This window comes from Colletotrichum higginsianum (assembly GCF_001672515.1).
Source record: "Colletotrichum higginsianum IMI 349063 chromosome 7 map unlocalized unitig_7, whole genome shotgun sequence".
Lineage (NCBI taxonomy): Eukaryota > Fungi > Ascomycota > Sordariomycetes > Glomerellales > Glomerellaceae > Colletotrichum > Colletotrichum higginsianum.
In genome coordinates this window covers 255420-279250 of record NW_017263917.1, presented here as the reverse complement: position 1 = coordinate 279250, position 23831 = coordinate 255420, and the positions used below count along the sequence as shown (strand labels likewise).

At 58.5% G+C, this 23831-nt stretch overlaps 8 protein-coding genes across 8 annotated transcripts; 4 read left to right on the top strand and 4 right to left on the bottom strand.

Moving 5' to 3' along the window:
- Positions 1–184: 184 nt before the first annotated feature.
- On the top strand, positions 185–1833 carry CH63R_09778 (Integral membrane protein; the record flags this gene model as incomplete). Its single annotated transcript, XM_018304752.1, has 3 exons — positions 185–392; positions 657–724; positions 790–1833. 3 exons carry the CDS (start codon positions 185–187, stop codon positions 1831–1833), a joined length of 1320 nt encoding a protein of 439 aa, XP_018154176.1.
- Positions 1834–3102: 1269 nt separating this feature from the next.
- On the top strand, positions 3103–6307 carry CH63R_09777 (Heterokaryon incompatibility protein; the record flags this gene model as incomplete). Its single annotated transcript, XM_018304751.1, has 2 exons — positions 3103–3198; positions 3278–6307. 2 exons carry the CDS (start codon positions 3103–3105, stop codon positions 6305–6307), a joined length of 3126 nt encoding a protein of 1041 aa, XP_018154175.1.
- A 178-nt stretch (positions 6308–6485) lies between these two features.
- Positions 6486–9093, bottom strand: CH63R_09776 (Alpha-l-rhamnosidase; the record flags this gene model as incomplete). The annotated part of the gene is made up of 3 exons (XM_018304750.1): positions 6486–7357; positions 7453–8727; positions 8826–9093. The coding sequence occupies 3 exons, from the start codon at positions 9091–9093 to the stop codon at positions 6486–6488; spliced, it is 2415 nt and encodes an 804-aa protein (XP_018154174.1).
- A 408-nt stretch (positions 9094–9501) lies between these two features.
- Positions 9502–12257, top strand: CH63R_09775 (C2H2 type zinc finger domain protein; the record flags this gene model as incomplete). The annotated part of the gene is made up of 3 exons (XM_018304749.1): positions 9502–9610; positions 9745–11571; positions 11641–12257. The coding sequence occupies 3 exons, from the start codon at positions 9502–9504 to the stop codon at positions 12255–12257; spliced, it is 2553 nt and encodes an 850-aa protein (XP_018154173.1).
- A 2289-nt stretch (positions 12258–14546) lies between these two features.
- On the top strand, positions 14547–16550 carry CH63R_09774 (MFS transporter; the record flags this gene model as incomplete). Its single annotated transcript, XM_018304748.1, has 8 exons — positions 14547–14741; positions 14824–14960; positions 15029–15096; positions 15170–15273; positions 15364–15536; positions 15612–16093; positions 16165–16211; positions 16278–16550. 8 exons carry the CDS (start codon positions 14547–14549, stop codon positions 16548–16550), a joined length of 1479 nt encoding a protein of 492 aa, XP_018154172.1.
- A 207-nt stretch (positions 16551–16757) lies between these two features.
- CH63R_09773 (NAD dependent epimerase/dehydratase) lies at positions 16758–18057 on the bottom strand (the record flags this gene model as incomplete). Its single annotated transcript, XM_018304747.1, has 4 exons — positions 16758–16875; positions 16960–17558; positions 17664–17955; positions 18017–18057. The coding sequence occupies 4 exons, from the start codon at positions 18055–18057 to the stop codon at positions 16758–16760; spliced, it is 1050 nt and encodes a 349-aa protein (XP_018154171.1).
- Positions 18058–18711: 654 nt separating this feature from the next.
- Positions 18712–20058, bottom strand: CH63R_09772 (Bnr repeat domain-containing protein; the record flags this gene model as incomplete). Its single annotated transcript, XM_018304746.1, has 1 exon — positions 18712–20058. One exon carries the CDS (start codon positions 20056–20058, stop codon positions 18712–18714), a length of 1347 nt encoding a protein of 448 aa, XP_018154170.1.
- Positions 20059–20828: 770 nt separating this feature from the next.
- CH63R_09771 (Zinc carboxypeptidase) lies at positions 20829–22325 on the bottom strand (the record flags this gene model as incomplete). Its single annotated transcript, XM_018304745.1, has 4 exons — positions 20829–21463; positions 21534–21648; positions 21712–21748; positions 21814–22325. The coding sequence occupies 4 exons, from the start codon at positions 22323–22325 to the stop codon at positions 20829–20831; spliced, it is 1299 nt and encodes a 432-aa protein (XP_018154169.1).
- Between the last annotated feature and the right edge of the window lie 1506 nt (positions 22326–23831).

Below are 23831 nucleotides of genomic sequence, written 5' to 3'. Positions count from 1 at the left end.
ACCCGCGGCTTGTCCCATCTCCCCCCCCGGTTCGACGAGTTCGATCAATGTTCTTTTGTTCGGCAAACGACCAAGTCTCACAGAGAGGCCGTAACAGGGATGAGAATGGATGAGATTTCGCCCTTCGAACGCAGTTGATTTCTTCCTGCCAAGGGCTGGGCAAAAACAAGAGAGAAAGAAAAGCATGGCGGCAACCAACCAAGACCCCCGAGGGCGGGTCGGCTTCCTCCCACCGCCTCCGGGCGAGACGCCAAACTTTGATCATCCGCAGGATATCTACTGGACGCTCAACGTCGCCGTGCTGATCGTGTGCAACGTCCTCGCTACAGTTTCGTTTTGTCTTCGATGTTATGTCAGGCTGTTTGTCCACCGCCGCATCTTGGTGGCAGATTGTACGTATTATAGGCGCGGTGTGCGTGAAATCATTCTCAGTCCAAAACATGGCTAACCTGGCATCAAGATACCTGTTTGGTAGCATGGGTAAAGATCTCCTCGGCATCATCACATATTGTAGCAATGGCTGTTCGAATGCTTTGCTAACGGCGACAGGTGATGATTGTGATGTACTCGGGGACCCTATTTGCTAGTATGTCTGGAGCTGGCCCTACCACTTACACTAGTCCATGATCTTCACCCGTTGCTGACCTGTTTTCCAGTGGCACATTATGGACTCGGATATCACGCATGGGAGATTACGGCCGAAGACTACTCCCAAGTGCTCAAGGTATGCCGCCGCCGCCGCCAACCGAGGCTTCCACGCAAACTACACCCGCTGACCTAGAAACCAAGTGGCTGTACGCCAGCTCCATCGTCTACATCCCGGCCGCCTATTTCACCAAAGTTACCCTCCTCCTCCTCATCGCCCACGTATTCGCCGTCAACGAGCGCATCGCCAAGAGCATCCACGTCTTCATCTGGGTGCTGCTCTTCATGTACACGCCCGTGCAGACCATCAAGACCACCATCTGCGTGCCCATCGAGGATTACTGGCTGCCCTCGGTCTCGCCGCGGTGCATCAACCAGCGCAAGGTCTTCATCGTCGACACCTCCATCGCCGTCTTCGTGGACCTCGTCATCCTGGTGCTGCCCATCTTCATGACCTGGTCGCTGACCATGTCGCCCAAGAAGAAGTTCAAAATCATGCTGATGCTCGGTGCCGGCGGCGGGGCGACGGCGGCCACGGTGTTCCGGCTCGTGACGGCCATCAGGTTTGTTGATTCGCCGGATCTGACGGTCAGCTTTGTGATCATCGACCTAACGGCGTGCGTAACATCCCCTCCCCTCAATATGGCACTGACGCATGCTGATCAAGTCCCAAGATGCATCGAGCTCACCATCGGTCTGGTCTGCGCCTGTCTCCCGTCTGTCAACGTTCTCTTCAAACGCCATCAGTCCGTACGCGAACGCGCCAGGAGTTTCAACGTCCCGCGCACCGGGCGGTTCGGCGGCCTACGCCAGAAGGAGCTTTCCAGCCTGTGGGAGACCGTGACGGGGAAGACGCGAACGCTCGACACGGCGACCGTCGCCGTGCTCGAGCCGGAGACCCCGCCACAGTCGGCCGTGTCCGAGGTGCCACGGCAGCTGCCCGGGCTGCTCCCGCTCCCGACATTCAGCCACGATTTTGTCTCGTTCCCGGGACACCTTCCCGAGGAGAGTTTGGGGGCTGGCCTGGTGAGGTTGGACTCGAGGGTCAACTCCTCGGACGGCCGGACGGACGGCTGGCTTTCGCCCCGGACGGAGGGGGATGTCGAGCGGGCGCGGCTCAACGTCCCGGGGACTAGGTTATGGAGCACGATATGGGACGGACGAAGTGCTGAAATTCCACAAAAATGAGTCTTCTGCTCTTTGTTGTCTGTTGCATGCAATTTACGGCGTTGGTTGATTCGAACTTGCGTTCTGCTTCCAAGCCCAGTCTTTGCAACTAAAAGCTAGAAACCTTCATAGGCTTCCCTTAATATAATGGTTAATTTGTGTAGAAGCTTTTGTATTCTGGAAAGGGAGGGCTTCTCTAGGGGGTACATAATTATACCACTAAGATCTTCTTTACTCGGAGTGTATGGGTACATTTGAGGCACCCTGTCACAAGTCCGGCGAGGTTTCACCGGTTACCCAGGAGTTGAAGGATTCGCACTTTTGGTAAGGACGACGCTCGGCATTCGGACGGCCTCGCCGGACCTCCTTAGAGTTGATGAGCAGGGTCTGAGAGCACCGGTGGCCCGCCGGAGCTCCGCCAGAAGACTGAGGTCTATGTAATGGCCGGCATCCTTCTCTCTGGTTGTAGAAGTATGAAAGTCAGATATGAATTTAGTCACTAATCCAGATCTATCCTTCAGTGTATCTCTTCGCTCTTTATAGCGGCCTTAACACACCCAGTGGTGCTTGACCGATCAAAGACATACAAACAATGCCCGACACGCTTACACATAGCAGCGATGTAAAGAAATCCGTGGTCGCCTTCATAATGTCAAACCTAGTTACCCACAGTACATGCGCCTGAAGACTTTTGTATGCTAAGAGACGTGTCCAGTATGTTGCAGCTGGTCGACTCATGAGTTTTATTGTGAAAGCTGGGAACCGCTTCAATGACATCGACACTTTAAATGACATGATTTCTCTCATTTTTCTGAAAAGTCGCCTTTGGACTTGAATAATTACAAAGCGTATAGTAACCTCTGTGGTCCGTTTAATAGAAATAGAAAGCATCTCCCCCAACCTTTACAAAGCTTGCAGCTAGCTTCCTAAAAGCAGCCACTATTGGACGTGTAACATCCATACACTATTAACGTAGGAAGAACAGTCACAACATCACTTCATTCCTCTCCCTGAGACCATGCAGCTTATTTCTATTCGCTGCAAGTCACCGCAACAACTGCCACTAAATGCTGACACCAAAGACTGCAGCAGAGCAGAAGAGTGCTGACATAATGGACTGCTGACATGGGCAGTCAGTCAGTCAGTCAATTAATTACCTGCATTTTCTTTTTCCGTCGGCAGCAACCCCAGCCATTCCATTTCAGCCTCGCATCTCACCACCGACATCAACTCATGTCTTTTGTTGAGACGATCGACCAACGAGCCGGCCAGTTGTCCGTCATGTCCGTCATGTCGAACGGGACGGAAATAGCAAAGAAGCCCAGGCCTGTTCCTCCTCGTCCGCTAATGGATTCTGGAAGCGAACAGAGACGGCGGGATAACAAAGTGAGTGAATCTGCCATCTGGCGTTGACAGAAGCGTAGCGCCTCGTGAGCTGACTGAAAAGCTGATGAGGGGTTTGTAGGACTTGTGCGAGGTTTGCCGGAGTCTCGACCTGGGAGTCCACAGCTTCAAGGTCCAGTCAGGGTCATCCGGAGGCTCTGGAGGAGGTCCATCCTCGAGTCGTCCACTACACTCATCTACAACCGCTCGTCGATTAGGCACTCTTCATGAGATCAAAGATCGCTCCACAACCTGTGCGCTGTGCGCGCTCGTCGTGAAGTCGGTGGACGAAACAGGCACTCAAAAGCCAGCCGAACAGCCACTTGGCGAGAAAGCGGAAACTCGACTCCAGGAAGCATCATGCCTCATCAGCTGGGAGATTGACGGTCGCGAGGCAGCAGCCTCAACCAGAAACCCCGGCCATAGCCCAAAGAACCTCGTGCGAGGCATCACGCGGCGTATGCACATCCGATGGGACCATCCCCGGCTGTCCGACGCTTATCTGGTGTACGTCGCCCCCGAAACGTTCTCGAGGACCGCATCGGATGCCGATCGCGTCTGGGCCAAGGGCTCGCTCTTTCTCGGACGCGCGATCACGGAGAACATCGAGAACCAGGCCCTGATCCAGTCGTGGCTGGATCTCTGCAGGAAGACTCACCGTGGCCCCTGTTGTCAGATACAGGATGGCCGCGTCGAGCGCTTCATCGAGATGATCTCGCACTCCTACTTCGGCGTCATCGACGTGCAGAACATGCAGCTGACGCAGCTACCCTGCCAGTCCCTACCTGGACCCCGGGCCTTCAGACACGCGCCATATTATGAGACGTTGGAACAGGTCAACCCCGAGCCGTACGTCGCCTTGAGCTACGTCTGGGGCGCCGGTGCCGGAGCATACACGACCCTCACGGAGAACGTCATGCTCCACCGCACGCACGGGGGTCTCGAGGAGGTGCTGCAGAAGTTACCGAGGGCGATCCAGGACGCCATCGACTTGGTGCGGAGGCTCGGGTTCCGATACGTCTGGATAGACCGACTCTGCATCGTCCAGAACAGCGCGCGGTCGTGGAAGCTCAACGCGTACAACATGGACCTCATCTACGGCAACGCCGAGCTCACCATCTGTGCGGCGGACGGCGACGCCACGAAAGGCCTCTGTGCCATGCGGCCGGCGACGCGCAACACCAGACAGACCAAGGGCCACATCAACCCGCAGCTGCAGCTGATGGTGACGCGGCCGCCGGAGATGTACATCCGGGCCTCGGAGTGGAACGAGAGGGCGTGGACGTTCCAGGAGAGGCTGCTGTCGCGCCGGTGCCTGATCTTCACCAACGGGAGGGTCTACTTCCAGTGCCGATCGACCGGCATGTCGGAGGACATCTTTGGGGACAAGAGGGGGGCCGGCTGGTCACTGGACCTGGTGGACGCCCCCTTGCAGATGTTTCGGCAGCTGGAGAGCCGCTCCATCTGGGTCTACATGAAGTGCGTGGAGCTCTACGCGGAGCGGAAGCTCACCCAGGCCAAAGACATACAGGCGGCCTTCAGCGGCATGGCCAACCTGATGGAGGAGCGCATGCGTGCGCCCTTCGTCCACGGGCTGCCGAGCTCCCACTTCGACCTCGCCCTCCTCTGGGAGCCCATACACTCCAGCAAGCGAAGGGTCCTGAAGGAGACGCCCGAGAACGCCTCGATCCCGGATTTTCCCAGCTGGTCGTGGACCGGCTGGGTGGGTGAGGTCAAGTACAAGGAGGACCTGGTGTCTGGCGTTCTGGACGGCGTCTCCGACTGGCTGGACACGCGCACCTGGATCGAATGGTGGGTTCGAGACGGCCACGGCGACCTACGGCCGCTCTGGGACTATCGGATGTCCGAGGAGGACACGAGCAAGGACATCAAATGGAGGGGCTACACCCGGAACCGGGCGGCGGCAAGAAACGAGCGGCCCAGGAGGCAGCGGGACGACTACGAGTATGACATTGACGCAACGTATGCGTATGGGCCGAGGGATGCAGCCGTCCCCTATCGGGGCCGAAATCCTCCCCCTCCACGGCTTGTCCGGAGGAGCTTTGTGAGTGATGAGGACAAATTGAAGCAAAACAACAACGACGACGACAGCTACGACTCGGACAGATTTTCCGGGGCGTCTCAGGACGAAGCCGGCGAAGTCTACATCTCGAATCGGTATTCTACAGGGGGCGTACCTACGCCCCGGAAGGAAGCCAGATTCGCGGATGGTCCCGATCCGAGGCCGGCTCCGCTTCCACTTGCGCCGTTTCCATATCCGCCCCTGCCTCCGCGTCCACCCAGGGTTCGGACAAGGCAAGACCATGACCCGTACGCGACCGAGAGGATATATAGCCGCTACTACAGGAACACACCGATCATCACCCAACCCTACGCCGCCTCTCCCCCCCTTCCGTTCGATGGGAGAACTGCCCGCCAGTACTGCTTCCCGCAGCAGGTCCCCCCACTCAACGCCTCACCTCCTCCCCCCCCTCCGGCGCCGGTGAACTCGGACCATCCGACGCACAACGCCGACTTCTTCGACATGTTCTTCGACGGCGGCGGCGACAAGGACTTCAACATCACGCTGCGCGACTACCCCTACCGCGTCGTCAAGGCGCCCTTCGACCCCAGGCCGCAGACGGCCGAGTACCCGCTGCTGCCGATCCTCCAGTTTCGGACATGGCACACGTGGCTGTATATCCGCGCGAGCACGCCGCCCGAGCAGAGGCACGACGACGGCGACGACGATGACGACAAATACCGCAGCGGGCGGACGAACGTGGATCTCGGGGCGAGCGGCCAGGTGCGGCATCACATCGCCGACGAGGGGGGCGACTGGTGCGGCTCCATCATGCTCGACGCCGAGTGGGCGGCCAAGGCGGACGCCAGGCAGGAGTTCATCGCCGTCTCCGAGGCCAAGAGCTTCACCGAGGCCGAGTGTCGGGAGTGGACGTACTACGTGCCCAAGGAGCGGGACCAGAGCGAGTGGGATCTGTTTTATGTCCTGCTCATCGAGAGAAAGGACGAGAGGTGGGAGAGGGTTGGGGTGGGCAAGGTCTTCAAGGAGGCGTTCCGGGGTCTCAAGCAGAGGGAGATTATGCTCAGCTGAGGGTGGCCTTTGTCTGGCTTGGATCTCTTGACTGTACATCTTGGAATGATGGATGAGGAAAAGGAGGAAATTACCTACGGGACAATTATCGCAGCGGGACTCTGTGAAGACAAACGCTTTAGAATTACCCAAACATTATTCAACCTCCAAGACACCCTGATTCGGCTTCCCAAAAGACTCAGAGACGAAAAAGTTCCACTACAAACTGTTCGGAAGGGCCTTCAACAACACCGGAACCCCGGTTCGTATACCCTGGAGGTGTCACGAGATCTGCCCTCACACCCTCGGGCACAGTCACCGTGACAAACATCACCCCGGCTGCCTCGTTCGATCTCACCTCGACCTCGAGCCGGCCCTGCGGCGTCTGCGTGCGGTACCGAGCGTAATCGATGCCGGAGAGCACCGGAGCCACCTGGACCCTCCGCCACCCCGGTCCCAGCGGCCTGACGCCGACGACGTACTGCGGCAGGAGGAAGACCGGCCACGTGGACCACGCGTGCATCAGCGAGGTGTCGTGCCCGAACGGCTTGCCCTCGGCCGTCATCGCCTCCCAGTGGCCGCCGGAGTAGTCCGGGCCCGAAGAGTCGGCCATCGGGCCCCAGACGCTCTCGATCAGCCGGATGGCGTCTCGGCCCCAGTGGCGCGCGAAGAGGGCCTCGACGGCGAAGCCCGTGGCGTAAGGGCTGACGACCCCGGCGCGGTCCCAGTGTTGCAGGCCCTTGAACGCAAGCGGCATGGAACCCGGTGTGCACGTCAGGTGGGAGAGGCATGTGTCGGGGTTCTCCGCCGCCTTGAGGGTGACGGCGTATCCGTTGGTGTCTTGACAGAATCCGTCGTGAGGTAAAGCCGTGCCCATACGGATGCTGCCCTTGTCCGGGTTCCACAGCTGGGCCACGATGCTCTTCTTCAGAGCCTCCATCTTGGCGGAGAGCTGCATCTTGTAATAGCCGTCGGGCGACATTGTCTTCACGGCGGCCAGGGCGTCGTAGTAGGCGAGGTTCGTTGTGCCGGACGCGCCAAAGACGGGCCCGCCCAGGGGCAACCAGTGCACTGCGGTCTTGTTAGCTTTAGCCCATCCATCTTCCTGAGACCTGGGACTCCAGAAGAGAGTGAGAGAGTGTGAAAGGACGAGGATGACGACTCACTCGACATGTCTGGCGGCACCTCGATCAGCCCAGAAGGCTTGACGTGCGACTCGGCGAAACGGAGCAGCTTCTCGGCTGCGGAGAGATGCCGGCGGAGCACGTCGTCGTCGCCGGAGTGGAGCCAGTAGTCCTTGATGGCGACGACGAGAAGCAGGGCGTACGTCATGGAGTAGAAGGCGTACGTGGGCGGCGGTGCCCCGTCTCCCGAGTGAAGCGGCGCCTGGATGGGACACAGGTTGCCGAGATAGCCCTCGCGGGTCTGGTGGCTCGCCAGGAGATCGATGCTGCCGGCCACGGCGCCCAAGTCCAGGCCGGAGTAGGCGACTCCGCGGCCGGAGACGAACAGGTCGCCGCCGAAGGTGGCCCGGTCCCTTTTGGCGCCGTCGATCATGCAGGCCACCGCGTTCGTGCCGACCTGGAAGTCGGCCAGGGTCCTGTCTCGGTTACCCGAGAGCAGGTCGTTCTCGTACAACACACCGCCGCCAGCGTCTCTCACGACGAGGTTGCGGTAGAGAGACAGCCACCCCTCCGGGCCGCCGAACGCAACGGAGCCGGTGTTGATGCCCGAGCCGCCGAGGAGAGGCCGGACCTGGACATCGGCGATCGTCGCGACCTCCCGGCCGTTGATCGTGACGGTGATCCTGTTCCCGCTCGTGATCGTGGAGACGCGGATCCAGTCGTCGTCGTCCTCCTTCACGATGCCGTGGGTCGACCAGCTGCCGAGCGACTTCACCGGGAAGACGGCCGACGTGTGCGCCAGCCCCTCGTACGCGCGGAGCTCTTCGGCTTCCGCGTCGAGACAGAAGATGACGCCGTTGGCGACCATGTGGACGCCCCAGCTGGCCCCGCGCCGCTCGACGAGGACTTCAAAGGCGACCTCCTTGTCGCCCCATCGGGTCCCCTGCCGGCAGGGTGCCCAGTGCTGGCCGAGGACCCTCGTCCCCTTGTCAGTAACGTCCCACGACGGCGCCGTCTCGCCCTCGGCGACTGTGCACATGTCGAGGGTGTTGACGCCGTCGCGCCAGATGCGGTTGAGGGCCTCGTTGGAGCAGTGGAACGAGGCGGTTGGCGTTAGCGGTTGACGGACGGGTTCCATGCCGAATCTGCTGATGACGACGGAGGAGTCGGCCGAGAGCAAGACCAGCTTGACGTATCTCTGCGACCGCTGGGCGAGGGCGGCCCGGATGGTATGCGGTGATGCTGACGGGGGGATCGTCACGGAGACGCAGCGGTAACAGTCCATGGCGTTGGAAAAGAAGAAGAACGGCCCGTCGCCTTTGGGGATGATAAGTATGGTGTCAGCCAGAGGTCCCAAACCAAACGAGCTCACACAATTCGTTCGCTCAGTTTCGTTGATGCCGTTGTATAATTACCTGTTTCGCTATGGATCCCGTCCGCCGTCTCGCTGTAAACGACTTTGATATCGATCGGCCCGCCTCCCTGGGCCCGGTCAACCAGGAAGGTCGGGATACCGCCGACGCACCGCCCGTAGTCGAAGACGATGGTCGCCCTCGCGGCAGGATGATCTGGGGACGGGCCGTTGGTGAGGGTGAAGACGCCCGAGTCAGCGTCTCGCTCGGCGCCGCGGGTGGCCGAGACGAGCCTTGACGGCTCCAGCAACACAGAGCCCGGTGTAGTCATTTTCGTTTGTTTAAAATACTATAGAGGGTAGAACTGATCGACAAGAAGTATTAAAGAGTCTGCTCTCGCAAGATTTCACCCATCTTGTCAGTGATCCCGAGGGACTCACCCTTTTGAGGGTAACCCGGCGCCTCTCGGCAGCAGCCCATGCGAACTTCGGGAATCGTAAACTTCGGGAATTCCGTAATGACGAAAGCTAGTCCTGATATGGACGCATGTCCACCCGGATATGCGGAGAAGGGTGGACGGAAAGGTTAAAAGCGGCAGAATGTCCACCCCCCTAGACCGATCCTTTTTGGGGATATCCGTCCATCTGCTACATTAACTAGCCGTCCGTCCCGACATCCATCCAGGGGCAGAGGAGGAGACCTGGGATGCACGAGGACTTCCCCGGATCGATCTCGGGAGATGGCAAACTCAGCGGGAGAGAGTGAGGCTAACCAGGCCCTCCATCGGTGTGCCACATGCTCTCGGTCGTTTACTCGCATCGAGAACTTGAAGCGCCACCAAAAGACTCGTGAGTTTTATCGAGTGCTTGTCCCACTAACTACTGGTAAAAGGAAACGTAAACTCAAAAAAAAACTAGAAGAATTTAAAAAAACCCCCCCAAAAAAACACTTCATAGCTGACGTGGATATGGACGTGACTTAGACCAGCCAAGACTGCCCCATCGATGCTCGGTGTGTCGCAGAGAGTTCTCGCGCAGCGATCTACTCAAGAAGCACCGGCGCCTTCACCGAAAGAGCCACGGCGATGACTTTCCAGAGAAGCCCCAAGAGAGGAGTTTCCCCTTCGTCTTTGAAGACCCGGGGTCGTTGTTGTCTCGGTCTTCGGGCGACGACACCGTGGTTCCATCTTCGTCCCACCCGGCTGCTGCTGCTGCATGGCACTCTGCGTCGACGGATGGCCAGGACTCGGCTTATTCACAACACGAGGGGCCAACATTCGGCACCACTGTCAACGAGACATGCCAGGATGACACCGCGCTGGTTGTGGCGGACCTCTCGGGCGTCGACATCGACTTCTCCGGCTTCTTCCAACCGTGGGGGAGCAATCTGTGGCATGGCACAACAAGCCAGTGGTTCACTCTGGACTTTTACGATGCCGTAAGAGAGACGTCCAACGTTTACGACCCCTTGCTTGTTGATCATGGCCCTCCGTCGTTCCCAGACACGTGGGCTTGGTTTGGACAAGACCTCGATGGACGCGAATACAGACAAGACATGTCCGCCGCCGTGCCGGTACCGAACAAAGCGGCAGCAGTTCCGCCCTCGGAGTTAATACCAGAAAACACAGACGCCACAGTAACAGAGCGCACTTCAAGAGCCTCATCCCCGCCGAATGTCCCCTCGCAAGAAGACGGCGTGGCCTTCGCCTGGGACCCGTCGTCGAGGACGCTCCGCCAGACGCACCCCGTCTCTATCGGCGCACAGCACCCGCTCTTCCTCCGCCACAACCCCCGGTTCGACATGGAGGAGTCGACCTGGGCTTCCGTGCGCGCGTTCCTGGAGCCGCGGGTGGCCCATCCCGACTCGGACGACCTGATCCTGCCGTCCCTCGCCGTCGCCAGGGTCTTCCTCGGGCTCTTCTTCGAAGGCTTTTACGACCAGAGCCCGGTCCTACACCTGCCGAGCCTCCGCGTCGACTCCCTGCCGGCGCCGCTGATTTCTGCCATGATCGTCATCGGAGCCACCTACAGCCGCATCCGCCACACGCGGCGCTTCTCCATCCTGATGCTCGACCGAGCCCGCCAGAACCTCCAGCACAGCATAGAAGGGAGCCGAACCCTCACGAGGGACCCTCATATTGTGTACGCGTACGCGCTGCTGGTCTACGCCGGGCTCTGGTGCGGGAACAAGGGGGCCTTTGAGGCTGCCGAGGCCTCCCGCGGCGCTCTGGTGACGTATGCCAGGCGGCTTCTCCCCCCGCCGCCGCGACCGGAGCCGCGCGGCGATGATGATGAACCGAACGCCGACGAGCGCCGCTGGAGGGGATGGGTGCGCTCCGAGTCCCATCGCCGCCTGCGCTGGTACGTGTTCGTGATCGACGCGCAGTTCTCGGTCATCCTGAACATGAGGAGCAGCATGTCGCTGGCCGAGGTGTGTAGATGGGAGTGCCCGAGCAGCGAGCGGTACTGGGCGTCGCCGAGTGCAACGACGTGGGCGAGTCTTCTGGACGGCTCGCCGTATCCGCCGACGCGGCCGTTCTCTCTGGCCTACCGGGCTCTTTCGATGCCTCGTGGGAACGGCTTGCACGCTTCACAGCCATCGCCGACAGGTTCCGGGTTCGGCTGCTGGACTTTCTTCTTGGTGCTCAACTGCTTGGCTAGCCAGGGCGTGGACTGGTCGCAGGATTGGTCGATGAATCTGGCCGAGCCTCACGACTCGCCTTTCGTAGGAGGGTCTCACACACGCTGCACGACAGCAACTCACAACCCTTACCTGGCAGAACGCCTGCAAGCGCGAGAGAACATACTCGGTGGGTATCCCATGTCTTTCCGGGTGAAAAGGGTGGTGGCAAACCAACACTGACATCTCGTTTGTACAGCTTCGCTAGACGCTTGGTACGATCGCTTCATCATCACGTATAGAGAAACCGACTCGTACTTCGCGAGGGCTTCGCACATACTCCATGGCCTCCTGCATATCCACCTCCACACCTCGCTGTCCGACATCCAGGACGCCTTGGGTAAAGACGGGCCGCAGGGAGTACAAACCGGACTGAGCCGGCTGCAGACCTTTTTCGCGAAGGGGTACGCCGGCCACTTCAGGACAACCCCGAACCCGCCACCGGAATCATTGGACCTGTTTGCCAGGGTGATCGCGGACAGCGTCTCGATCATGGGCAGCCAGGCCCTACAGGCGACGGCGCCGTACAGCATTTTCGGTGTCTTTCTCAGCCATGTCTTCTTGTGGGCGGTGACCAAGACCAGCCCCGAGGCTTTGAAGGCGCAGCTGGGCACCCGTCTTTGCGAGATGGGCGCCTCTTCGGCCGCGGTCGGCGAGTCGGAGCTCAGGGAGGTGCTTGAGCTCGCGCTTTCTGCCGAGGACGGGGACCGGAGCCGTGGGGTCCTTGTGCATGCGGCGCAGAGTCTCGTACGGCTTGGGACCTGGGGGGCGTCCTTGAACCTCGCGCTTCTGCTGCAGATAAGAGCAAACGGTTGAGGTCTTGGTTGTGTCGTGTTCATCGATGGAGAGCAGAAGGAGTTGCCCGACAAATAGAGGGCAGATAGTACAGAGGGTGACTTGGAGAGTCTGGCTTGTAATGCAATATGGCACGGCTCGTAGGCTGCCGGGATTAGCAGTAGGAGATGGACTGGATTAGATCAAGCAAGACGTCAGCCAATCTTTGAATGATCTCGTGTTTGTTCTTACGAGACATGTTCGACTGACTGATGATTCCCGGCCTCTCTTGTCTCGAATTGATGCTTTTCCATGCACATGCTCAGTGGTTGGAAATAGGGAACTGACTCTTGGTTTCCACGACCTTTCGGACTGTAAGAGTTTTCAACATGACCTGGAAGTGTGGGCTGGTTTCCCAAACAATATGCTTCGCTGGTCTTGAGTGCAAGTTGGAGGGCGACTGTTTAATCGAGTTCTCTATTGTCGAGCGCAAAACCTGCCATCGCATCATCTCACGGTGAAGCCCTGTCGGCCTTGGACACAACTGCCTGCGTCAGTCTGACCGTCAATTGATGGCCCTCATCTGACGCGGTAAACAAGCTCGACCCAAGTCGACTAAGAGGAGCATGGCGAATAGTGGTTGTGGCCATTTCAAGAGTCGCAATCATCATCAAGCTCAACAAAATATCGTCGAGGGCAACCTGGCACGCTTTCTGTGGGACCATGCTGACTGGGTTCCTCCTCCTGGTGTGTCAACCCCCAGTAGGCTGGGGTTACCACTGTCCTGCTTCAGTCGGTGGTGGTGAAAGAGTCCTTGAACTCATGGCAGATGAGCAGAGCTTCGCCCAAACCACCGACCATGATCGAATCGACTCTTCTGCCGGGGGTTGTTGTTGTTCAGAGATCCCAAAACCCGCCACCTCGTCGCGCCGTCCTGCACGCACGGCAATCCCCATAATACCGAAAGCCGAGGATAAAAAACCTGGGGGAAGAAGAGGGTAGACGGCCCGCCGAACATAAAATGGGTCTCAATAAGGTTGTTCTCCTCCTTTTTTTTTTCTTTCTTCTTGCTAGCAGTTCCTGGGGTAAAAGAGGGAGAAAAAAGTGGCGCGCGTGCTTTTCCGCGAAGCCGAAGCGTTGGTGTCGAGCGGTTGACGAAGATGGCATGATAATTGCGACAGACTTCGCACATGGGGACAGCGCCCCTCTCGTCCTCCTCCTCCTCCTCCTCCTCCTCCTCCTCCTCTCCCCCTTGTGCTTTTCCTATCAGCTACCGTCGAGCGTAGCGCTAAGGGGGGAAGACTGGTCTCTCATCCAGGATTCGCTGACATCGTCGCCGCTTCGAGGTCCACCACGACACACGTGGTGACGAAACGGCGGGCAGAGAGGAGGAGGCGGTCGACGGTGGTGGTGGTGGTGGTGGCGGCCACAGGACAGGTTCGAGAGCAAAAGGGGAATGGGGGAGCACCTTTTCCACGGATGTATCGGCTCCAAACGCCAACAACACGAGAAGAAAGAGGATCCAACGCGTAATTATAAATCCAGTTGTTGGGGTAGAGCGCTGCCAGGTTGTCGTGAGTGTAACCTGAGAGGGAGAGCCGCCCCCACGACGCTTTTCCGTGTCTCTGGCTCTTGATTGAGCCTCGTCACCACCTGGGATCCATATTGCCTCCCCCCCCCCCTGGCCCGAGGGACACGGAAAAGCAACCTTGAACCAACCTACCTACCTGCCTCTCACAGGCAATGAGCTCAGGGATCTACTACATGACCTGGCCAGATGGTTATCCGTGACACCCTCCCCCCACTTGCAAAAGACCTTGTCAGCCCGCGACAAAGGAGGTTACCTTACCTGGTATGTATTAGCGCAGGGTCTGAATCGAACGCCCATCTCACTCCTCCCCCGAAACCCCGCACGAGCGGAAAAGCTGGGCGCCCCATCTCCCCCATGGGGGAGGAGGAGGAGCAGGAGGGCAAACCCACTGTGATGTGCCCCCCTTATCGCGACTTCAAGCGGAGTCGGCGGAGAGGCGGGATGCTCGTTTGTGTTTCCCCGGTATATATGAAGGTTGCTGCACAGAGTAAGCGCAAGTTTGGAAGAGAGGGAAGTTGTGTGAGCTCAAGGTCTTGTTTCTCTCTTACGTCCTCGACCGGTTTTTCCAAGGCCTCTCTCACTCTCTCTTCTGTCTCTAACTCTCTCTGTGTTTCTCTCCATCCGGCCGGTACTGACGACGTTTGACACGTTTGTACGAAACGACAATCTTGAAAGGGGGAGACCACACGACGACAGAGACGCCCAGCTCCTCCTCTCGAGGAGACACCAAGAAAAACGCCATGACCGAGCCCAGAAAGTCGGAAGAAGCCAAGGCAGACGTCAGCCAGATGGAGCGCGTCCTGACGGGAGGCTCCAATGGCGGCGGGCCCGACAAGCCTGCCGCCAAGAGCGGCAAGGTCGACGAGTTTGGGGCGCACACCAAGACGGACCCCAAGGAGATTGCCCTCGTCAAGAAGATTGACTGGTACATTTTGGTATGAAGAGGTCCCCCCCGTATCGTCTGCTGTTCAGCTCGGGAATATGGCCTTTGCTGACCGCGACGATGACTGTTCATAGCCCATCCTCTGGGTCATGTACTTCCTCAACTTCCTCGACCGCAACGCCATGATCAACGGCAAGCTCAACTCGCTCGCCACCGACCTCAAGCTCAAGGGGACCGAGTACAATACCTGCGTCTCCATCCTATTCGTCGGGTAAGTCTTTTTGCTTGCTTGCTTTTCGTCCCCCCTCCCTTCAGCCGCACTAGACTGATTTCCGGTAGATACCTGTGCGGGCAGATCCCCTCCAACATGATCCTCAACCGGGTGCGGCCGTCCTGGTACATGGCGGGTATGTATGCCAAGAAGGCACCAAGACTTTTAACGCGCAGTAGATGCTAACGGGTGGTGTTCCTGACTCGCAGGCTTCATGCTGGCCTGGTCCATCATCAGCCTGCTCACGTACCTGGCCCACGACTACAAGACCATGTTGATATGCCGCTTCTTGCTTGGCATCACCGAGGCTCCGGTACGTTTCCCTCTCCACGCTTACTCTTTTTTCCGCAACGGGATGAGGCGGGGAGTATGTGAGGGAAGCGTTCATTAACCGTCTCGGCAGTTCTACCCCGGCGCGCTGTACATGCTCAGCATGTTCTACACCCGTAAGGAGATCGCGACTCGCATGGCCATCTTCTACACCGGCAACATGCTTGCCAGCGCCTTCTCCGGCCTGATCGCCGCCGGTATCTTTGCCGGCTTGGACGGGAAGCATGGCCTCGCGGGATGGCAATGGTATAGTCCCACCCACCCCCTCTCTCTCCGACTATCAAAAAGAAAAAAAAGCAACCGTAGCTAACACAAACCAAGGCTCTTCATCATCCAGGGAGCCGTCTCCATCGGCGTCGCCTTCGGGGCCTTCTACTTCCTCCCCAACGCGCCCCTCCAGACCCGCTGGCTCACCCCCGAGCAGCGGCAGATGGCCCACCAGCGCATCTTTGACGACACGACGGACCGCCGCGAGGGCAAGACGAGCGTGTGGAAGGGCCTGCGCGAGGCCTGCACCGACTGGCGCACCTGGGTCTTCTGCCTCATGGACAACATGCACCTGTCGGCCAACGGCTTCAAGAACTTCCTGCCGAGCGTCGTCAAGACGCTCAACTACAACACCACCATCACCCTGGTCCTGACGTGCCCCCCTTACATCCTGGCGGGCATCATGAGCATCGTCGTCTCGCACTCGTCCGGCCGCTTCAACGAGCGCACGTGGCACACGACCGTGAGCAAGCTGATCGCGTGTGCCGGCTTTGCCATGGCCGTGGCGACTCTCAACACCACGGTCAGATATGTCGGTATGTTGCCCATTGAGCCTGATTGCTGGCAAGCCTTTCTGCTTTGAAAAGCATTTTCTAACCCGGAACAGGTATCATGATCTTTGTAGGCGCCACGTACGGTGTAAACAACATCATTGTTCGTCTCCCATCATCCCCCCTAAACCCAACTCCACTGAAGTCTCTCGCTAACATTCGCATGTAGCTCGGCTGGACCGCTTCCACGCTGGGACAGACGGACGAGAAAAAGGCCGTCGCCATCGCCATGGCCAACACCTTCGGCAACCTCGCCAGCGTCTACACGCCCTACCTGTGGCCGGAATCCGACGAGCCGAGGTACCTGAAGGCCATGTTGGCCAGCATCGCCTTCTCGCTCGGTGTCATTATCTGCGCCTGGGTCATGCGGCTCACGTTGCAGAGGCAGAACCGGAAGACCCTGGCGACGAACCCGGATGCTCTGAACCTGTATGTGTACTAAACTGGGCGAGGTGAAGAAAGTAAAGAGGTCTCACAACGAGGGTGGGGGTTTTTTGGTGACGGGCTACTCTCTATATAAAGGCACACGGATTCAAACTCAGTTAGACTGCTGGCTGAGAGGACATGTGGGATGGTAGAATGCACTAGAGATTTAGAGAGATAGACTTCTCCCTCTTGAATAATGACTCATGTATCAACGATGACAAAACTACTTTTGCTCGTCTAGCACCATCTGGAACGCCTCGAGGAACGACTCCTCCCAGTCCTTTTCCGTCTTCCTGGGCTTCCACCCGAGCTCGGTTGCGAGAACGGGCTTGGTGGCAGAGCTGCGTCTTGTCAGTCCGAGAACCATCATCCATCTACACATACTGTCACGTTCGATCAGAGAAAGAGGGGGGGGAGAGACATACTTTGCCGCGTAATTCATCTCGGCAACCTGCGGCGGCGCCTTCAGCCACTTCGCGGCAACCTCGTCCAGCGACACGGACCTCGGCTCGGCCGCCTTCAGCGCGCCGAGAGCGACGCCGGCCCTGCCGACGTGTCCCGCGATGTCCCGCCAGTTGTGGCTGCCCGTGTTGGAGAAGTAGATGCCCCTCCGGCCCGAGGGGATCTCCTCGCCGGCCAGGACCTTGCCGAAGACGAGCTCGTACAGCAGGGCGAGGTCCGTGACGTGGACGTGGCCCAGGCGCGCCGTGCCGTCGCCCACGTACGCGGGCACCCCGGCTTTGACGGCCGCCCGGATGACGCTCGGGATCTGCATAGACCCCTGGTTGAAGAAGCCCGTCCCGCGGCCGTAGATGGTCGGCGGCATCATGATGTACGTCTTGACGCCGGTGCGCTCGCCCGTCTTCACGACGGCGACGTCCGTCGTGCGCTGGCCGTAGGCCTCTTCCGCCTCCTTCCGCTCCTCGAACTCGAAGACGTCTTCCTTGTCGGACCACTCGTGGACCGGGCCCGGCGTCGTCTCCTTGGTGATGGCTCTCTCTGCGAGGTTAGACGTTCCGGATGTCTGTTGCGCATTGATTGGAGTCAGAGTTGGAAACCCTTTTGTTTTTTCTTTTTTTTTCTCATCCGATCTCACGAGGGGGGACAGTGTCTCGGGGATACTACTGACGTGGATGAAGTAGACGTCCCTGCCCGTCTGCCTCTTGCGTTCCGCGAGCCCCTCGATGAGAGCGACCGCCGAGGCGGTGTGGAAGCCGGTGGGCGTGTGGATCACGTAGTCATACTCGCTCGCCGTCTTTCTCAGGAACTCGGAGTCGTCCAGCCCCCGGAAGACGACGGCGTCGACGCCCTTTTGCTTCAGCAGGTCCGCCTGCTCCTGCTTGCGGACCAGCGCCGTGATGGACAAGCCCTTGATCTGCGGGTTGGAGGTGTTGAGCAGCTGGGACAGGACGGTGCCGCCTCTGGTGCTTCGTCAGCCAGGCGCACACTCAAAGATGACATTCCGTTGGCGATGGGGCCTACACAAAGCCGGTGGCACCGGTGTACAAGAGTCTATCTGCCATTGTCGAGGCTAGGGCTGTTGTTTGTGGTTATGGGAGCTGGAGGTGATGGGATACGGGAACCAAGGTTGATTTGCTTGGATCGGAATAATGTCTCAAAAATGGTTGACCAACGTCCAAGAGGCCAGAGTTATAGGCTGCGTGGTATGATACAAAAACACGCGTAAAGGCTGTTGTATGAGTGAGTTAACTATGGGGAATGCTCGGGAATGCTGACGGGATTTGTATTCCGTCGGATGGTCCGCGGCGGCTTACATAGTTCAGTCCGTGGCTTTGATTATGATTAAAACCAAAACATCTCGATTACGACATTCAAATGCTTCCCACTTGCTGACGTCATCGGCCAGCTTCGAGGGGTTTGTCTCCGCGTTTGTAAATCATCCATCAAAAGACTTGGGCCACAATACTAAGGAAGACATATCTTTTCACATTACAGATGTCACATGGCAACGACTTGGACGGACTCATGGAAACTCGACTGGATTTCATCACAGATTGAGTTGCTTTTGTGTGGGTGAGACGAGTAGTGAAGTCCTTGGAGAAGTCCCATCATGCTTGAATAACGAATTGTACGACAACCCGGGGACAGAGCCTCGTCTACTAATACCCACGCTCTCTCAGTCGCATCAACGTTCCCAAAGTCATGATGCCTACGGGCTACTTACAAGCATCCCCCTCCTTCGGCAGCGCAGCAACATCAACAACACTAACCCAGATGTTCTCCTTGTTCTCGCTGTATGCCACCAGCAACTTGTCGCCAACCTGCACCGCCGTCGGGTAGCTGAACCCGAAAGCCCGGTTCTTGATGCCGCCGCGCGTGTCCGGGACGATCTCCCTTGTCGCGTTGGTCCGCAGCACGCCGATGGCCCTGTACGTCTGGTCCGCGCCGCTCGACACGGCCAGCGTGAGCGGCTGCCGCTGGGGGTCCGCCGCGTTGTACCGCGGGTTCGACAGCAGGACCCGGTCCCCCTTGCCGCCGTCGAGCCGCGCGAGGAACTGCTTCGTCTTGGCGTCCGGGATGTTGGTCTTGTAGATCTTGTTGCCGAGCGGCTCCTTGACCTTGGGGTACCACCCCTCGCCGGCGGGGTCCTCGTTGTACTCGACCCAGACCGAGTGCGTGTTCTCCCGCTCGGGAGAGATGTCGCGCCAGTGCCGCTGCCAGTACCCCCCCGTCGGCGAGTCGGCGTCGTCGTGCCAGACGGCCAACGTCTGCTCCTCCATCTGGTGCGTCCCGTCGGCGGCGAAGAGCCCGTTGTTGTACAGCCACGGCGACCACGCCGGCGCCTCGTCCGGCTTCGTGAGCACGGCGTTGATCTCGCACGCCCGGGCGCAGCTCCTCATGCCGTACTCGGTCCCGTACACCGTCTCGGCGTACAGCTGCGACTCGGTGAACTCGTTCTTCTCCAGCCAGCAGGGGTCCTCGAGCGGCTCGCCCTCGAGCGAGATCTTGCGCGCGATCCTGCCGGCCGTCGCCCACCGGCCGGGGCACCATCGGCTCCCGGACTGGCCGATGGCGTAGAGCTCGCCGTCGGGGAGGCGGACGAAGGAGAGGGCCTGCCACGCGCGCTGGGCGATGCCCCTGTCGCACCAGTACTTCCAGTCGTGCAGTTCCGTCTGGTTGGGGAGGAGGGCGGCGGGCATCAGGCTCTTGCCGGCGCTCCAGGTCAGCCCGCCGTCGCCGGACGCCGAGATCCACACGTCCTGGCCCATGCTGTCCTCGTCGACCGGGGCGGACGAGTAGATGAGGAAGACGTTGGCGCCGACGGCGAAGAGCTCCGGGTGGTGCGCGTAGGTCCGGTTCTCGGCCACCCCGTTGTAGATCTGGACCTCCTTCTCGACGGGGATCTGGCCCCAGCCTGCGTAGATCTTGTCGCTGTAGTCAATGGGAGGCCATACCCGCCACAGGTTGCCCGGCGGCGGCGGCGCTGCCCATGCCGGAAGCCATTGGGAAGCACTTAGAAGGCCTATCGTGATAATGCTTTTGAAAGAGACGGAGGGACTCATGTTTGATGGCAAAACAAGGCCAAAGGCACGATTTCATATAGATAAATGAGTTCGAATTCGAGCGTTTCTCCTCCACGCGCCAATGGCAAAAGACACGGCGAATCACATTTCAAAAATGCCCTCTGCCGGTGCTTAGCACGATTAAATAGCCAGAATACGACCCTATATCTCGGGTCAATTGCAGACAGAGAGACACGGGAGGCCAAGCAAAAACTCCTCATGGGCTGACTTGTGATTGGGGGAATTACCATTGACATCTACTCCGTAGATGGAGGGAGTGAGGGGTTTTGCGTCTGCCTCCGCACTTCACACTCGCGATCAACAACGGAAATGCTTCGAGGTTGACCCGCCAAGGTGAGAGTGACTGCATGTTGCAGAGAGGTTCCTGTGGAATGTGGTACTTTTGGTTACAGAGACTCATAATGAGAGATGTCTGGTTCCAATAACTGCCTTTAACCCCCATGTTCCACTCCAGTCCTCAAGTCATTGCCCCAATAACCCCTCTCGAGGAAGCTTGCTGGTCGACTTTCAAAGATTTTCTCGCATTGGGCTGTGCATCCAACAACAGTTTGAAACTTCTATCATAAGCGAGCCACAGGTGAGTGGTGATTATGTTCAATCAGATCATTAACTACCAAGTCCCAGGTACATAGCTCGCCCAGAGAGACACAGACAACTCGCTCTAAACACAGGCTTCGACAAGTTGTATTGGTACATACTCAGTCATGCCTCATATCACGAAGCGCATCACATCCATCCACCCACCCCCTCTACGCGGGTCCGATGCCGTCGAAAAAGACCTCGTCCAAGAGCGTGTACAGAACCTGCTGGCCCTCCCACTGCTCCTCGGCCGCGCCGCGGATCCGGCTGGGGGGCAGCACGAAGCCGTAGTCGCCCGTGTCGGGGAGCTCGATGGTGTACGAGAAGTCGGCGCCGCCGATGGCGTAGACGTGGTCGGGCGCCGCGCCGGTGGTGGTGTAGAGCGTCGCGCCGCTGGGGCCGAAGGTGAAGGTGGTGCGCCTCTCGGAGCTGTCGCGGATGACCTCGCTGAGGACCGAGGCCGTCTTGGTCCACTTGCCGAGCTCGGGCGCGTACCACGTCTCCTTGGAGCCGAAGGGCGAGAGGATGTACTGGCCGTAGCTGTGCCAGTCGATGTAGAGCTTGATGCCGCTCGCGTCGCGCAGCTTGCGCACGTACGCGTCCAGCCCCTGGTTCTCGACCGTGTCGGACGGCTTCTGGCCGCGGTAGGCCTGCGCGCACGAGTTGGTGGACGCGCCGAGCGAGTTGGCGTCCCAGCCGTACTCCCAGTTCCTGTTGATGTCGGTGCCGTAGCAGCTCTGGTTCGGGGGAGGCGGCGTCCGGGTCTTGCGCCAGAGGCGGTCGACCTCCTGAGAGTACACGAAGCCTGTGCGGGGGTTCGGGAGTTAGCATGGACGGTTGGATGATGCTTGTTGAGCAGAGAGAGAGAGGCTTACCGTCAGGGTTGACGATGGGGAAGATGTGGAAGTCGTATTTGTTCAAGATGGAGTCCGTGGCGTTGGTCGCGTTCTTGTGCGCGTTGATCAACTGGAGGGTGAGGTACTCGACGACCTACAACGGGTGATTAGCTATGCTGTTGTCATCACCTCTTTCAATGATGCTGATGATACTCACAGGTGCAGAAATCCATTCTCTCGCGTGGACAGTTCCGCTACGACAATGTTAGACACGACCGGACGCCCCTAATACAGCCAATGACCAAACCATCAGACTTACTGGTAAAGCACAGCAGGCTTTCCGGGACCCTCGTCGCCAAAGAGGTGGATTCCGTGGATCGACCGGTTCTCGAACGAGCGGCCGGAGTAGACCAGCTCCGAGTTGTCCGGGAACGCCTTGTGGAGGTCGGTGAAGTAGCGGACGTGGTCCTCGTACGGGTGGTACGAGTCGTACCACGAGAGGTCGTCGATGTCGCGCCTGTAGGTCCCGCGGGCCTGGGACTCGGCGCTGATGGACTCGCCGAGGTCCTTGTGCAGCACGCGGTAGTCGAGCCCGAGCGACTCGACCGTCTCGACCTGGTCCGGCGAGATGACGATGTCGATGTGCGTCTCGACGTCGTGGTTCCACTGCTCGTGGGGGATCGAGGCCAGCTTCTCCTGCACCGTGGCCAGCTGGCTCAGCGTCTTGACGCGGAGCACCTGGTACCCCTCGTACGAGACCGGGTTCCTCTTGTGGAAGTTGAAGCCGGCGGCGAGGGTCGCCAGCACCGAAGTCACGATGGCGGTCTTCATCTTTGGGCAGCTCGTGGACGGGGTGTGTTATGGGCTGTGGCTGGAGGATGAACAAGAAAGATCGTGAAGCTCACGAAACCGCACAACAGCAGCTTCCCCCCTCCCTCCCACCCCTTCCGCCGGTTTTATAGCTGCACGATGCCCCATTATCATGATCTACAACCCCTCGCAGGACAACATGGTCGGTCGGTAAGCGCCAAGTCTTGTGAGAGTGGCACTGACGATGGCGTGCTGCCTCCGACCTGCCCTCCAGGACGAAGCTCGACGCGAACCATCTCGCAAAAGAACCCGGAGACGCGTCCGCTAGAAGAAAGTGGCAAGCCTTTTCTTTTCCCTCGGCCGCGGTCCATGACGTAAGGAGCCCATTCACCTTCCCATTTGACCCTAGCGAATGCATGGCGTTTCTTGTCCTGCTCAGAAAACTTCGTTTTTCGCGATCTTCATTGCCGATGGCGTTTTGCTCACTGGACAACGGCTCCCCCTCCCCTGCCGCCTGCGAGATTTATCATACGCTACCACGTGTGGTCAATCATCATGGTGACTCTCATGTTGCGACTCTGTGCTTGCGATGCGTGGATGCTTCATGTGCCCCTGGAGTGCCAAGATGAGAGGGACCGGGTTCCCCCCCGTGATCTTCTCGGTTCCCTCGGAGAGCACCGGCCTATTTCTGCCTCGACTGGACCTAGATCACTATGGACGGAACCATTTTTATGGTTGTCGGAAAAGAAACCGACCCGAGGCAGCTCGCTTCAATGGCAGCCTAGATCCGAGCACCTGTGGCTCAAGGCTTCGTTCGACGCAGGGATTCGTCTTGGCGATGGCCCCCATTCTCTTCACCAGATATCCACATGAAATGTTACTCTGGTTTCGGATTGTGGATGCCACATCAGAGGCTACACGTGAAGCAGGACTTCGGCCGTTTATTGTGGCCCGGCCGAATTCAAGTCGAAATGTCTGTAGCACAAGAAACAGTGATACTTGAACTTGATTGGTTGTCTCTACATAGAGCTCATCAGAATAACGGTTTAGGCTCTAGTCAACTATCAATGCCACAGAGTCTTCCGTTGTTGGGCTCTGGTTCTGGCTTCATCTCGACCACTGTGCCTTGCCTTAACTATAAAGCTCCTCAAGCAAAACTCTAGATTGTTCGACGATTGAAAAAAAATCATTCGCATCGAATAATAGCCAGACAGAATGGACAGTAAATTATAAAGTTCCGGGCCCCGGACGGCCCGGACCGCCATTCCCCGACTCACGACAGAGTTTTGATGTACGCAGAATGGCTTGGCACGCCAAAGCCCTGAGGCAAATTAACTCCTGCAAGGAATGCTAGTCTGCTTTCGAGTTTATGTCAATATAGGAGTGAATAAAGGTCTGTATGGATGGAACACCGATGATTTCTTCTGCTGCCGGACATAACCATTTATGCCACTAAACGTGTCGATTACCGTCCTAAAGGGGCGGGAAAAGCAGGCTCTAGCTTCAAAATCTTGATTTATCAGAATT